Here is a 12,917-nt window from a genome sequence, read left to right as displayed (position 1 = left end):
AAGGAGGAGAAGGAGACCTGGGGGGGGGGGGGGAAGGAGGAGAAGGAGGAGAAGGAGACCTGGGGGGGGGGGGGGAAAGGAGACCTGGGGGGGGGGGGGGGGAGGAGGAGGAGGGAGACCTGGGGGGGGGAGAAAGAGGGGGATGAGACCACCCTGGGAATATAGTGTTCCCCCTATCCAGAGGGTGGGGGGTGGCTGCAATCCAGTAAACAGACCCACCAGCTAGGCTCAGTTCCTCAATGTGATCCCAGACCTGCTGACACCCACTTTCCCACACAGGGAGGGTGTGGAGGCTGGACTGAAACAGATAGAAAATTAATCAGTCGCCATAAAAACAACCCTCTCAATTAGAGGAGTCTTTCAAGGAGAAGCGGTTCTTGGAGCTTTCAGTGCACAAACCCCAGCCATTATTTCCATGGACTCAGACCAACGAAATGCAGAGACCAATCAGCTCCCAGACAATAGGAATCACTGCTTTATTGATAATTAATTTGATCACTGGGTGAACAGAGTTTGATTGCGTTTCCTGTACCGGAACAAGGTGATCAATGAAGCAAAGATCAGAGAGACAGCCGTCACAGTCAGGGTCACGATCAGGACCACCTCAGACTCCACACCTACAAACCAATGAGAAGCTAATGGTTAGTGAAGGAAACACTGATGGGAAAATGGAAACAAGCAGTCAGCCAACTCACCACCTGGGGACCTCTCCTGCATCCTTCCCTCATTCAGGGAGTCCGTTGCCAGGTTGGTCACATCAGTATCCAGAATGATCAGGGGTCCAAGTGAGGCCTCAGCCTCCCACTTCAATCCAACTTCACTCTCTGCAATATCAAACATTCCAGTTAGAGAGGGGAAAGGGGAAACCTCCCAACATCTAGAGGATCAATGTCCTACCAGCTTCAGTTACAAGATCTCTCCTTCCTCTGGATCCAAATCGCAGCTCCCTTGTGGCACAGTTACCCACACGGCAACAGGCACAAATGTCAATGTTCGATTCCTCCAATGGGCTCCAGCTATGCAAAACAAATCAGTCAACCAACTGCGTTGTGCATCACTTCTCCACCAAAACCCACCCCCGAGAGCGAGAGCACTCACATATTCTGCATCTTCTGGTAGGTACAAGCTTTGTTCCTGGAATCTCTCCGATCCACTGGAGTTACTTTCAGGTGACAGGTGATGAAAATCTGAGGGAAACATCAACACGTCGTTATTTAATGTCTCCCTCCCAACACAGAGACCCCAATGATCAGTTTCCTCTTACCAAGGAACGGTCATCTCCAAAGAAACGGAATGCATCCAGGTCAAACCGGAGCTTCTCCATCTCCCGCTCACCACTTGGCAACACAAAGGTTGAAAAGGAGTCCTCAGCTTCGCTGTCCAGGAGGCAACTGAAGATAAGATCAAAAAAGGGACATTAAGTGAATCAAGTGAAGCCAGTGAGATGGGAGCAGCTGGAGAAAGCAGAGAGCTCCTTACCCATTGTAGTCAATAATGCTGTATCTCGGGGTGGAGTCCTTGTCTGGGCTCAAAGTAGCTACACAGCGGTCAATGTAGAGCTTCAGGGGCATGTGGTTGCTCATTGAAACAGAGGCCTCAATGTGAATGAGGTCACCCAGGTAGTAGACAGTGGAAGTGCGCTCTGTGAGCCAGTCACCTGAAGAACAAGAGGACAAGGGTTGGAGACAGTGGGGGTCACTGCCAGTGAGTGAAGACAGGAAATCACTCTCCATCCACCCATCACATACCATTCATTAGGCGCAGGGAGAATGAAAGATGTCCTTCTCCAGACCTGGTGGAGCTGAATGGGATCCAGGTGGGCCTGATGGGGTTACTGCTCACATTGTCCTTCCTGGAAAGACAGCAAAGTCATTTTAAGACAACTTCAGAGAATACCAGCAGCTGTGAATCTTAGAATAAAGATTCTCACCTAAAGTAACGACACTCAATGGGCACGACAGCTCCATTCGTTCTCACAATGACAGATCCATGATACTCTGGGCTGTGGGTCAGGTGGGTGGTGTAGATCAGGAAATCTTCAGACATCTGAAAGACACCAGGTTAAGGAATGAAGAACTGATCTGAATTGAGAAAGTTCTCCAGCAGGGTTAACAATGAACTCACCCCATCCAATTAAAACAATTCAAGGAGTTCGACAGGGTCAGTGCAATGAGCCTGCTGGGCCCCAGCTGGAGTGTCTATGTGGGGAGAAAGGGGGGCAGTGGTGTCAATCATTTAGGATAAACAGGACTAAGGACTTCTTCATTTAGCAGAATATTTTGAATTCTTTCCCAGAAAGCTGGGAATGCTCAGTCACTGAGGATATTCAGGACTGTGAATTTATTTGGGGACATTAAGGGAATCCAGAGGGCAGCACGGTGGCGAAGGGGGTTAGCACAGCTGCCACACGGCACCAAGGTCCCAGGTTCGATCCCGGCTCTGGGTCACTGGAGTTTGCACATTCTTCCACTGTTTGCCTGGGTTTCACCCCCACAACCCAAAAGATGTGCAGGCGAGGTGGATTGGCCACATTAAACTGCCCCTTAACTGGAATAAAAAGGAATTGGGAACTCAAAATTGGAAAAAAAATTAAGGGAATCATGTTGTGAGGACAGGGACATGAGAGGTTGTGGGAAATCCAGCCCTGATCTTACTGAATGGGGATCAGGCTGAAGGGGCTGTATGGCCTCTTGCTATTAGTGTTGCTCAGCAACCCCCAGCCATTTATACAAAGATCATTAGCACAAGACCGGGATCAATTAACAGGGAATTGATTCAATAAAAGGACAGCTTCAGTTAACATGAAAAGGAACCACAAGTTAACCTGGAAATAGAACAGTTTTGATCCAGGGCCCCATTGATTCCAATGACTGGGAAAATGGAAAGTGTAGTTCCTCTTGGATCCAATCCATCTAAATTCCCATTTCATTCTATTCATTAGCACCCAACCCAATTGGATCAAACTGGACTGAACCCCCTGTTCAATTGACCCGAATGGAGGGGGAAAATAGAGAAAAATCAACAAGAGGAAAAGCTTAGAGGAACTAAAGAGAAGCTTCCAGACCAATGGGGTTGAAGAGACTCAGACCAGTGGAAGCAAAGTACAATCCAGAATAGAAAGCTAGTTTGGGGGGTTTAAGACACAGGAGACAGTATCTGCTGAATATCAATGACATCTCACAAAGTGCTGGAATGAAGAGTGTGGAACAATCTCCAGCCCAAGATTAGAGCCAGAATTGAGCTTTGACATTACCTGCAATTTGCTGCCACACTCATGGAGCCCATAGTCAAAGAGGACAGTGTGGTTCTGAGAGTAGATCCTGGTTGGCCGACAGCCTGCTGCCCCCAGGGTCAGGTCAGCAGCTTTAATCAGGTGCCTGGTTCCAAATAAATCCAGCTGGACCCTGACCAGCAGCTTGTCTTCTGCACACTGCACCATCACAGTCTGCAGTGGAGACACACTTTGACCCTCAGACACACGGAAATGGGAACCAAAGGGAGGAGGAGGAGGGAATCTCTGAGGCAAAGAGGTAGCTTTGACTCTGCTCCATGGAAACCTCTGGCCTAGAAACTGTTGCCAAGTATCAGAGGAACAAACAGCTCCAACTAACACCAGCACTGGGAACAAAGCTCTCACTCCAAAACCCCCCATGATACCAAACAACTGAACCATCCTGTCCACCAGGGAGCAGCACCTTTTATACTCACAACCTGTACTCACCTGAACTCTTTTGAGGTCAATCAGCTAATTATACTAAAAAGAAACAAGCTCAGGGACAAATTAAAAGGGGCCGCTCCTGATCGGGCATTGCCCAAATAATAATAATATCTTTCTTATTGTCACAAGTAGTCTTACATTAACCTATTTAATGTAAGTTAATGAAGTCACTGTGAAAATCCCCTATTAGCCACACTCCAGCGCCTCTTCGGGTACACGGAGGGGGAATTCAGAATGTCCAAATTACTTAACCGCACGCCTTTCAGGACATGTGGAAGGAAACCTGAGCACCCGGAGGAAACTCACGCAGACACGGGGAGAACGTGCAGACGCCGCACAGACAGTGACCCAAGCCGGGAATCGAATCTGGGAACATGGTGCTGTGAAGCTAATGAAACTTAAGCTTCAGGGCCCTGAACCCCGGAGGGGCCCCAGAAGCGACTTTAGTCCACATTGCTTAATAATTTTGGGTCTACTGTATGAGAAGGGTTTAAAAAAAAAAAAAAAATTAATAATCTATTGTAATTCAATACAAAATAATAGTTAAAATAAAAATTAAAAGGTTCTTAAAGTATCATGTAGGCTAGCCGTAAACAAAAAAACGTTCAAATTAAGGATGTTTCATTCTAAACATATTTAATATAAAATAATTACAAATAATTTAAAACACTATTAACATTTATGACAGAAATACAAACAGTAGATGACGTGTCGTAACAAAAAAGGGGAGCCGCTGAAAAGGCAATCACAATGCTAACGTGAATTTTCAACGTGATAGCACGCGTGATAGCGATCGAGACAAGAATTCTTTTCAATAAAGTGTTCAAGAGGATACGATATTTTAATTACCCCTACTCAAGTATAAATGTTATATTTAGAAAAGTAAGGTAAGTAATAAAGGTGAAATAGTGTTAGATTAGCCTAAGACTATTGTTTTTATGAAGAGGTGAACGGAAGGTAGGCTACGACCACATAGCCTCGGCTAATACTATATTACAAGTATTTATGAAAAAGTAATAAAAGAGTGAAAGTGTGTTAAATTACAGGTGTCTATTATGAAAAGTGTTCAAATATTGGTAAAATTGTGTTACATTACCTTAGCCTATGAGTTTTGGTGGCCTAGTCTTGCCTAACTTAGTCTAACCTAGCGTAGGCTAACTTGAACATAGCCTATTTAGCTTATTTAATATAAATCTTAAAAAATAGCGCTTTACTTTCTGAGAAGGGTTTTTAAAAAAAACCTTTCTCAGAAAGTAGACCTAAAATGTTTCTTTTCAAAGCATGCGATAATAGTCGCACGACTCAAATTGATTAATTTTTTGTTGTATATATTTCAACAATCCCAAAGTTTGAGAGTCAGTAGCACAGATGTTGTAAAGGTGGAGTGTCGCGGTAAGTTAGCTGTTCTGCTGTGGCTAATGTACTTTTTCCCCCTTTTTAACAGAGGTCAAGACTCTAGAGGAATAACAATGACTTCACGAAATTACTTAAGTGGATACCAAAAAAGCAAACTCAATGAAAAGCAATCTGACGAAATTTCTAAATGTCAAAAACTAACCAACTTTTTTGCAATGTCAAGTTTGTCAACACCTACAGTTGAAACAAGGCAAGCAAACACCATTGAAGCCAGTGATGGTGCACAAACCGTGGGAGCTCTTTCTAGCAATATTCAACCCACTGTTGACGCTTTTGATACAGATGATGATCACAGTGGTCAACATGAAAGTACAGCGGAATAAGCAGAGACTGAGCAGAAACATGAAATAGGAAGCAAATTCAGTGATTTCAAAGAATACAGTGACCTCGAAAATGGCCCATAACAGTTGATAATGATTTCATACAGAATTGTTTAATGCAAGACATAGGTTTTTTCAAAATAAAAAAACAGATGATGCATGTACCGAATCAAGCAGGGTTTCCAAGGAGCAAAACAGAAGTTTCTCAAACAAATATTTTGAAAAAAGATTGAAAAATGGCCAGACTGTGATGAGGTCCTGTAAAGAATTTATACCACAAGTTGTTAAAGCTGGAATATGGTATTTTAACAGTCGTTTGGGAAGAAGTGCTGGAGCGTTTCAACAAAACAAGTAAGAATCTCCAAACGCCTGGATTTGATGTATTTGAAGGTTATCTTCTGCTATCATCTTTACTTTGGTTTGTTGAAGAACTCAGAGAAAATTCAGCCGCTAGGATTGCACACTATGAATCAGAAGCAAAAGGTTTGTGTGAAGATATCACCTCAAGTTATTCTGATGTTTCCAAACGCATTGTTACAAGGACATTTTCAGATGGAACAAGTGGCATTGCTTCTTTGAGAGGAGCTGACAAATTTAGGATAGAAGTTCTATATCAACTCTATGACTGCTAGATAATCCAGTTACGCAAGAGGATTGACCCATATGAGCAGATTGCGAAAAGGTTCAAGTTCCTCTCAGAATTGGTGAACAATTCTGAAATTGATGAGGACAATTATAAGACATTCAACTTATAATATTGTATTACAAAGATGATATTGACTACAAATTAGTAAACGAGTGTTATCAGTTCAAAGAATATTTGCACCTTATAAAGATCAAATTTTGGTCTACCATGACTGAAGAGCGCTTAAATTCTGTATGCATATTGTCTCCAGAAAATGACATTGCAAGGGGACTCTCATATGACAAAACTGTACGTGAATACGTTGTTAGAAAACACAGAAAAAGAGTATTTTGTAAAATGTGCTTCATGTCGTATGTATTCTCATAGGTATCTAAAATAAAAGATTATATTGACTGTGGTCTTTTCTGTTTTATTTCATCATTCTATGATGCATCATGCATGTATATAACATTTCCCTCATTTTCATCCCCCCAGGACGCGAAAACTACAAGGCATAGGAATTTTTTATTCACACCAGTGACTTTGACATGGGAGATAATCCAATACAGCAATTTGAATCAAAATCTGAGATGTAGTGGTTACATTTTAAAAATATTTGTGGTGATCTGTCGTGGAACAACCCCATTGAAGAAGATAACAGTGGTTACCCAGACCTCATTGCTGGTTGCGAAGGGGCCCCCAAAACAGTTCAAGCTTCAGGGCCCCAAAAATGTAGGTCCGCCACTGGCTGTGATGCAACAGTGCTAACCACTGTGTTATCGTGCCGCCCAAGACAAGACAATAGCTTACAATTACTCCTTAAACAATGCTAATTAATATAGTGACCGAATAATCCTTAACTGCTATCTTTATTTCCACTCAAACAACAAAACTATTTCAGGTCACAATCCATTTTTAAACACAGTCAGCACCTAGGAATACTTGCTATCTAGAGATGTCTAGACACTCCACTTTGTGAAAGAAAGATCTTTTGAGACTGTTTGAAAGAAAGACACCTGGCACCCTGTCAGAGTAATGCAGAATCTCTGACTGTATTTCTTCAGAAACATTCTCGGCTCAACTTCCAGCCAAAAGCTAACACTGAAAACCTTAACAGCTGACTGCTTCAACTCCTGGCTCCCATTAACTACATCTTCTCACTAAGCTGAACACAATGTCTCTAATTATCTACGCTCCAGGGAACCCTCTGAACATAAAATAACAGTCCATTAACCCAAACGTTTACGATTCTTTAATTGCACCTCTGGCTCCAAAAGCCCCAGCTGACTTTCAAATGAGGATTCTTAAAAACATAACTGCAGCAGTCACACACTATCCCAGGCGTTTAACCCTGACTGCAACAAACACATTTAATATTTCTGAAATTCCTACATTCTACACACTCCCCACAACTGAGGTCCCCTATGTTCCTAAGTAGGGACAAAATATGTGTTAGCTAACTTTACTGATGGCACAAAGATAGGTATCATCTTGGTAAACTTACCAATGTCTTCATATCCTTCCAAAAACGTGGTGACCAGAATTTCTTACAATACTCCTGAGGCCTAACCGGTGAATTGTGAAGGTTTAGCATGATTGCCTTGTTTTTGGACTCAATGCCCCTGTTTACAAAGTTAAGTATGTTTTCTGAGTCTTGTTAGGCTGGGATTTCTTCGAGCAGCGAAGGCTGAGAGGGGACTTGGTTGAGGTGTACACAATTATGGAGGTCAGAAGGTAGATAGGAACAAGCTTTTTCCCTTAGTAGAGTCAAACCAGGGCATAGATTTAAGGCTTTTGGAGGGGATTTGAGGAAAAATCTTTTCATCCCGAGGATGTTGGGAATCTGGATCTCACTGACTGAAAGGGTGATAGAGGCGAGAACACTCAACATTTAAGAAGCATTTAGATGAGCACTTGAAACACCAGCGTACAAGGCTAAGGACCAAGGACTGGAAGATGGGATTGGAATAGATTGGTGCTTGAATGTGCTTGAGGGCCAGCACAGTCATGAAGGGTTGAAGGGCCTCTTTCTGTGTTGTTAAACTCTATGACTCAATGAATAAGAGTGTCAGTGACCTTCCTTACAAAACAAGTGATGGCAAATTGTGAGATGTTACAAATATCTCCATCTCCAATCTGGAAGGAGCTGACACGGGTTCATGGCCACAGTCACCTTCACAACTTCTGGCCCTGCTTTGCGGCTGCAGTTGCGGTTCATGGAGGTGGCAGATTTCAGTCAGGACATTCTCAATGAAATGCAGATGTCATGCTCACTGTTTCTGAGGTTTAGGTAGGAGAATGCTCCTTGAACATCTGGAATGGCAATTTCACCCATCTCTGGTGAGAATCGTCCTCCCCCCGTCAGAGCAAACCATTCTCGGCACTTTTGACAAGAAAGCCTTCCTATGTTCCAAAGTCGGGACAAAATGAATGTTAGCTAACTTTACTGATGACACCAAGATAGGTAGGAAAGTAAGTTGTCAAGATGAGGTAGAGAGTTTGTAAAGGGATATAGGCAGGTTGGATGTGTGGGTAAAACAATTAGCAGATGGAGCGACAGCACTTGTGGGAGGAAACCGGAGCACCCGAAGGAAACCCACACAGACACTGGGAGAACATGCAGACCCCACACAGACAGTGACCCAAGCCGGGAATCGAACCCGGAACCCTGGCGCTCTGAAGCAGAAGTGCTAACCACTGTGCTATCGTACCGCCCAGCCATTTCCAGCAGTTTCATCAATGACCTTCCTTCTATCATAAGGTCAGAAGTGGAGATGTGTGTTGGTGATTTCACAATGTTCAACACCATTTGTGACTCCTCAGATACTGAAGCAGTCCATGTCCAAATGCAACAAGACCTGGAAAATATCCAGGCTTGGGCTGAAAAGTGGCAAGTAACATTCATGCCACACAAGTGATAGGCAGTGACCATCCCCAATAAGAGAGATTCTAACCATTGCCCCATGACATTCAATGGCACCACCGTCTCGAAGGCACAAGTCAAGAATGCGATGGAATTCTTTCCCCTTACCTGGATGAGTGCAGCTCCAACGACGCTCAAGAAGTTTACACCATCCAGGACAAAGCAGCCTGCATGATTGGCACCCCTTCCACAAATATTCACTCCTTCCACCACCGATGCACCGTATCAGTCGTATGTACCATCTACAAGGTGAACTGCAGGAACTCACCCAAGGTCACTACCATCTAAAAGGACAAGGGCAGCAGTCACCTGGGACATCACCATCTGGAAGTTCCCCCTCCAAGTCACTGACCATTCTGACTTGGAAAGATATCGTTGTTCCTTCACTGTTACTGGGTCAAAATCCTGGAACTCCCTCCCTAATAGCACAGTGGGTGTACCTACTCCTTATGGGCTGCAGCAGTTCAAGAAGACAGCTCACCACTACCCTTTCAAGGACCATTAGGGATGGCAATAATTGCTGGCCAGCGATGCCCACATCCTGTGAATTAATTATTTAAAAATTGGTTATTTTGGTTCCCCCACAGGGATTGTAACAATGGACAACCAGGAGTTCCCTGCGTACCAGTGTTGTTTGTGAAAGCATTGATGGAAACTCGGACTGAAACTGCAAATTAATGAATTAATCTCTACTTCTGTGGGGTGCCCTTTACTGTACATGTATGAACTTTTCACTTCCCTACACTTGCCAGCCAGTGTTTAGTGCTGCTTGATCATGGCTACTGGTGAATATGCTGGGCTCATATTACTTGGGCAAAGATGTCCCTGTAGATGATGCCTGAATGAAGCTGACTTTGTGATAAGTGATATCGACGTGCAACATTATTTCTGTGTTCAATTCCCATTCTGGCTCTGTTCTCAGCCTCCTGTGCTCTCCCAATGAAGCTCCAAAGAAAGCTGAGAATCGCGCCCCATGAGCACGAACCATCTGGACTCAATAAGGAGTTAACATTTCGAGATCGGAATTATTGCTCCTACTTTTTGGACAGCAGGAGCTGGTAATAATAGTGCTGTTGCAATTTACAGCTCCTCTTGACCCATCTTTTGTTTCTTACCCAATTCCGGTCCCCTTTCAACTTGCACCATTGACCCTTTTATCATTTTAGTCACTTCTGCCTTCTAACCTATCAGAGACTTTTGTTCTGTTCTCCCCTCCTCGCCACACCACCTTAAAACTTGTTATATTCCTAATGTCTTCCAATTGCCAACTGTAGCGCAACAAATACTCACTCAAGTTGAGAATTAATGAAGTCAATCAAGGCTTTATTAAGCAAGACTTGTTCCCCAGCAGCTCAGTTACAGAATGCGGCTGCTGGGAGAACTCGAGCTCTTATACTCCGCCTTCAGGGCGGAGCCAGAAGGCGGCAGATCCAAACAGGACCCGGGACCTGTCAGCCAATAGCCTTTCGGCTTCACAGGTACCGTATTACCCCTAATACATACCACCACATTCACCCCTTGTTAAAAAAGTACCCGGCGGGGTGGTGGTTCGCATGGTGGTAGGTGTGTACAAGGCTGGTCCTGGAACAAATTTCGAGCAGTGGCTATGCATTTAGCCCAACAGTTAACTATGTACAAGTTCTGTCAGAATTATTATGTACAGGTTTTGTCAGAGTTATTTACAAGTTTTTCTGGTGTGACGCGGATTCCACGAGTCGAGCGGGTGCCCTGGTCGTCCTTGTCGATCGCTTCAGCCCCGGTGGTGGTGCAGGTGCTGGCTCGGGCACTGTCGTCTCTGGGAGCGTTGCGCTTTTCTTTCCTGTTTCTTTACTCCTGGGCGGGCACGGGAGGAGGACCGATCCACCCGGGAAGGGTGCGGTCATGGGGTGCGCCGGTGGCAGGGAGGGGGTGATCGGTGTTGGGCGTGTGGCATGTTTCCGGCGGACGCCTGGTCCCGCAGTGAAACCGTGTCCTGTCGGCCCTCGGGGTATGCACGTAGGCGTACTGAGGGTTTGTGTGGAGAAGGTGAACCCCCTCGACCAATGGGTCTGATTTGTGCGCCCGCACATGCTTTCGGAACAGGATGGGTCCCGGGGCTGCCAGCCAGGTCGGCAGCGACGTTCCGGAGGAGGACTTCCTAGGGAAGACAATGAGGTGCTTGTGGGGCGTTTGGTTAGTGGTGGTACACAACAGCAACCGGATGGAGTGGAGGGCATCCGGGAGGACTTCCTGCCACCGGGAAACTGGGAGATTTCTGGACCGTTGGGCCAGTAGGACGGTCTTCCAGACCGTACCGTTCTCCCTCTCTACCTGACCGTTCCCCCGGGGGATGTAGCTGGTCATCCTGCTCGAGGCAATGCCCCGGCTGAGCAGGAACTGACGCAGCTCGTCGCTCATGAAGGAGGACCCCCTGTCGCAATTGATGTACGCGGGGAAACCGAACAGTGTAAAGATGGTGCCAAGGGCTTTAATGACTGTGACCGCTGTCATGTCGGGGCAGGGGATGGCGAAGGGGAAACAGGGGTACTCGTCCACCACGTTCAGGAAGTATGCGTTGCGGTCGGTGGAGGGGAGGGGGCCTTTGAAATCCAAACTGAGGCGTTCAAAGGGACGGGAAGCCTTTATCAGGTGCGCTCTATCTGGCCTGAAAAAGTGCGGTTTGCACTCTGCGCAGATTTGGCAGTTCTTGGTGACTGTACGGACCTCCTCCACAGAGTAGGGGAGGTCGCGGGACTTCAGAAAATAGTAGACTCGAGTGACCCCCGGGTGGCAGAGGTCCTCGTGGAGGGCTTGGAGGCGGTCTACTTGTGCGTTGGCACATGTGCCGCTGGATAGGGCATCGGACGGCTCATTCAGCTTTCCGGGACGGTACAAGATCTCATAGTTATAGGTGGAGAGCTCAATCCTCCACCTCAAGATCTTGTCATTCTTGATTTTGCCCCGCTGTGCATTATCGAACATAAAGGCTACCGACCGTTGGTCAGTGAGGAGAGTGAATCTCCTGCCGGCCAGGTAATGCCTCCAATGTCACACAGCTTCCACTATGGCTTGGGCTTCCTTTTCCACTGAGGAGTGGCGGATTTCTGAGGCGTGGAGGGTCCGGGAGAAAAAGGCCACGGGTCTGCCCGCTTGGTTGAGAGTGGCCGCCAGAGCTACATCGGATGCATTGCTCTTGACCTGGAAGGGGAGGGACTCGTCGATTGCGCGCATCGTGGCCTTTGCGAAAGCCGCTTTGATATGGCTGAAGGCCTGGTGGGCCTCTGTCGACAGGGGGAAGGTAGTGGACTGGATTAACAGGCGGGCCTTGTCTGCGTACTGGGGAACCCACTGGGCGTAATACGAAAAGAAGCCCAGGCAGCGTTTCAGGGTTTTGGAGCAGTGGGGGAGGGGAAATTCCATAAGGGGGCGCATGCGTTCGGGGTTGGGGCCTATCACACCATTGCGCACTACGTATCCCAGGATGGCCAGACGGTTGGTGCTAAAAGCGCATTTTTCCTCATTATAGGTGAGGTTCAGGTCGTTGGCGGTCTGGAGGAATTTGCAGAGGTTGGCGTCGTGGTCCTGCTGGTCGTGGCCGCAGATGGTTACGTTGTCGAGATACGGGAACGTGGCCCGCAAACCGTGCTGGTCAACCATTCGGTCCATCTCCCGTTGGAAGACCGAGACTCCGCTCGTGACGCCAAATGGGACCCTTAAAAAATGGTAGAGCCGCCTGTCTGCCTCGAAGGCCGTGTTCTTGCGGTCACTCGGGCGGATGGGGAGCTGGTGGTATGCGGACTTGAGGTCCACGGTGGAAAAGACCTTGTACTGTGCAATCCGATTGACCATGTCGGATATGCGGGGGAGAGGGTACGCATCTAGCTGCGTGTACCTGTTGATGGTCTGACTATAGTCTACGACCATCCTCTGCTTCTC

At 46.3% G+C, this 12,917-nt stretch overlaps 1 protein-coding gene across 1 annotated transcript; it reads right to left on the bottom strand.

Annotated features, from left to right (window-relative positions):
* Positions 1-457: 457 nt before the first annotated feature.
* On the bottom strand, positions 458-3,531 carry LOC140411690 (zona pellucida sperm-binding protein 3-like). The gene is made up of 9 exons (XM_072500709.1): positions 3,254-3,531; positions 1,931-2,046; positions 1,749-1,852; positions 1,480-1,657; positions 1,265-1,391; positions 1,099-1,187; positions 898-1,016; positions 696-824; positions 458-617 (listed from the first exon to the last, which is right to left on the bottom strand). Exons 1-9 carry the CDS (start codon positions 3,437-3,439, stop codon positions 496-498), a joined length of 1,170 nt encoding a protein of 389 aa, XP_072356810.1. The 5' UTR covers positions 3,440-3,531; the 3' UTR covers positions 458-495.
* Between the last annotated feature and the right edge of the window lie 9,386 nt (positions 3,532-12,917).

Source organism: Scyliorhinus torazame, chromosome 4 (genome assembly GCF_047496885.1).
Source record: "Scyliorhinus torazame isolate Kashiwa2021f chromosome 4, sScyTor2.1, whole genome shotgun sequence".
In the NCBI taxonomy this organism is placed as follows: Eukaryota; Metazoa; Chordata; class Chondrichthyes; order Carcharhiniformes; family Scyliorhinidae; genus Scyliorhinus; species Scyliorhinus torazame.
The sequence above is the reverse complement of the archived record's forward strand: the minus strand, read 5'-3'. Positions and strand labels throughout refer to the sequence as shown.

Coding starts and splice junctions, on each gene's coding strand:
- LOC140411690 (XM_072500709.1), bottom strand. CDS start 3,439: ATGGTGCAGTGTGCAGAAGACAAGCTGCTGGTCAGGGTCCAGCTGGAT. Junction 1,658..1,748: donor CTCCCTGCGCCTAATGAATG/GTATGTGATGGG, acceptor CTTGTTCTTCAG/GTGACTGGCTCACAGAGCGC. Junction 618..695: donor GCAGGAGAGGTCCCCAGGTG/GTGAGTTGGCTG, acceptor ATTGGTTTGTAG/GTGTGGAGTCTGAGGTGGTC.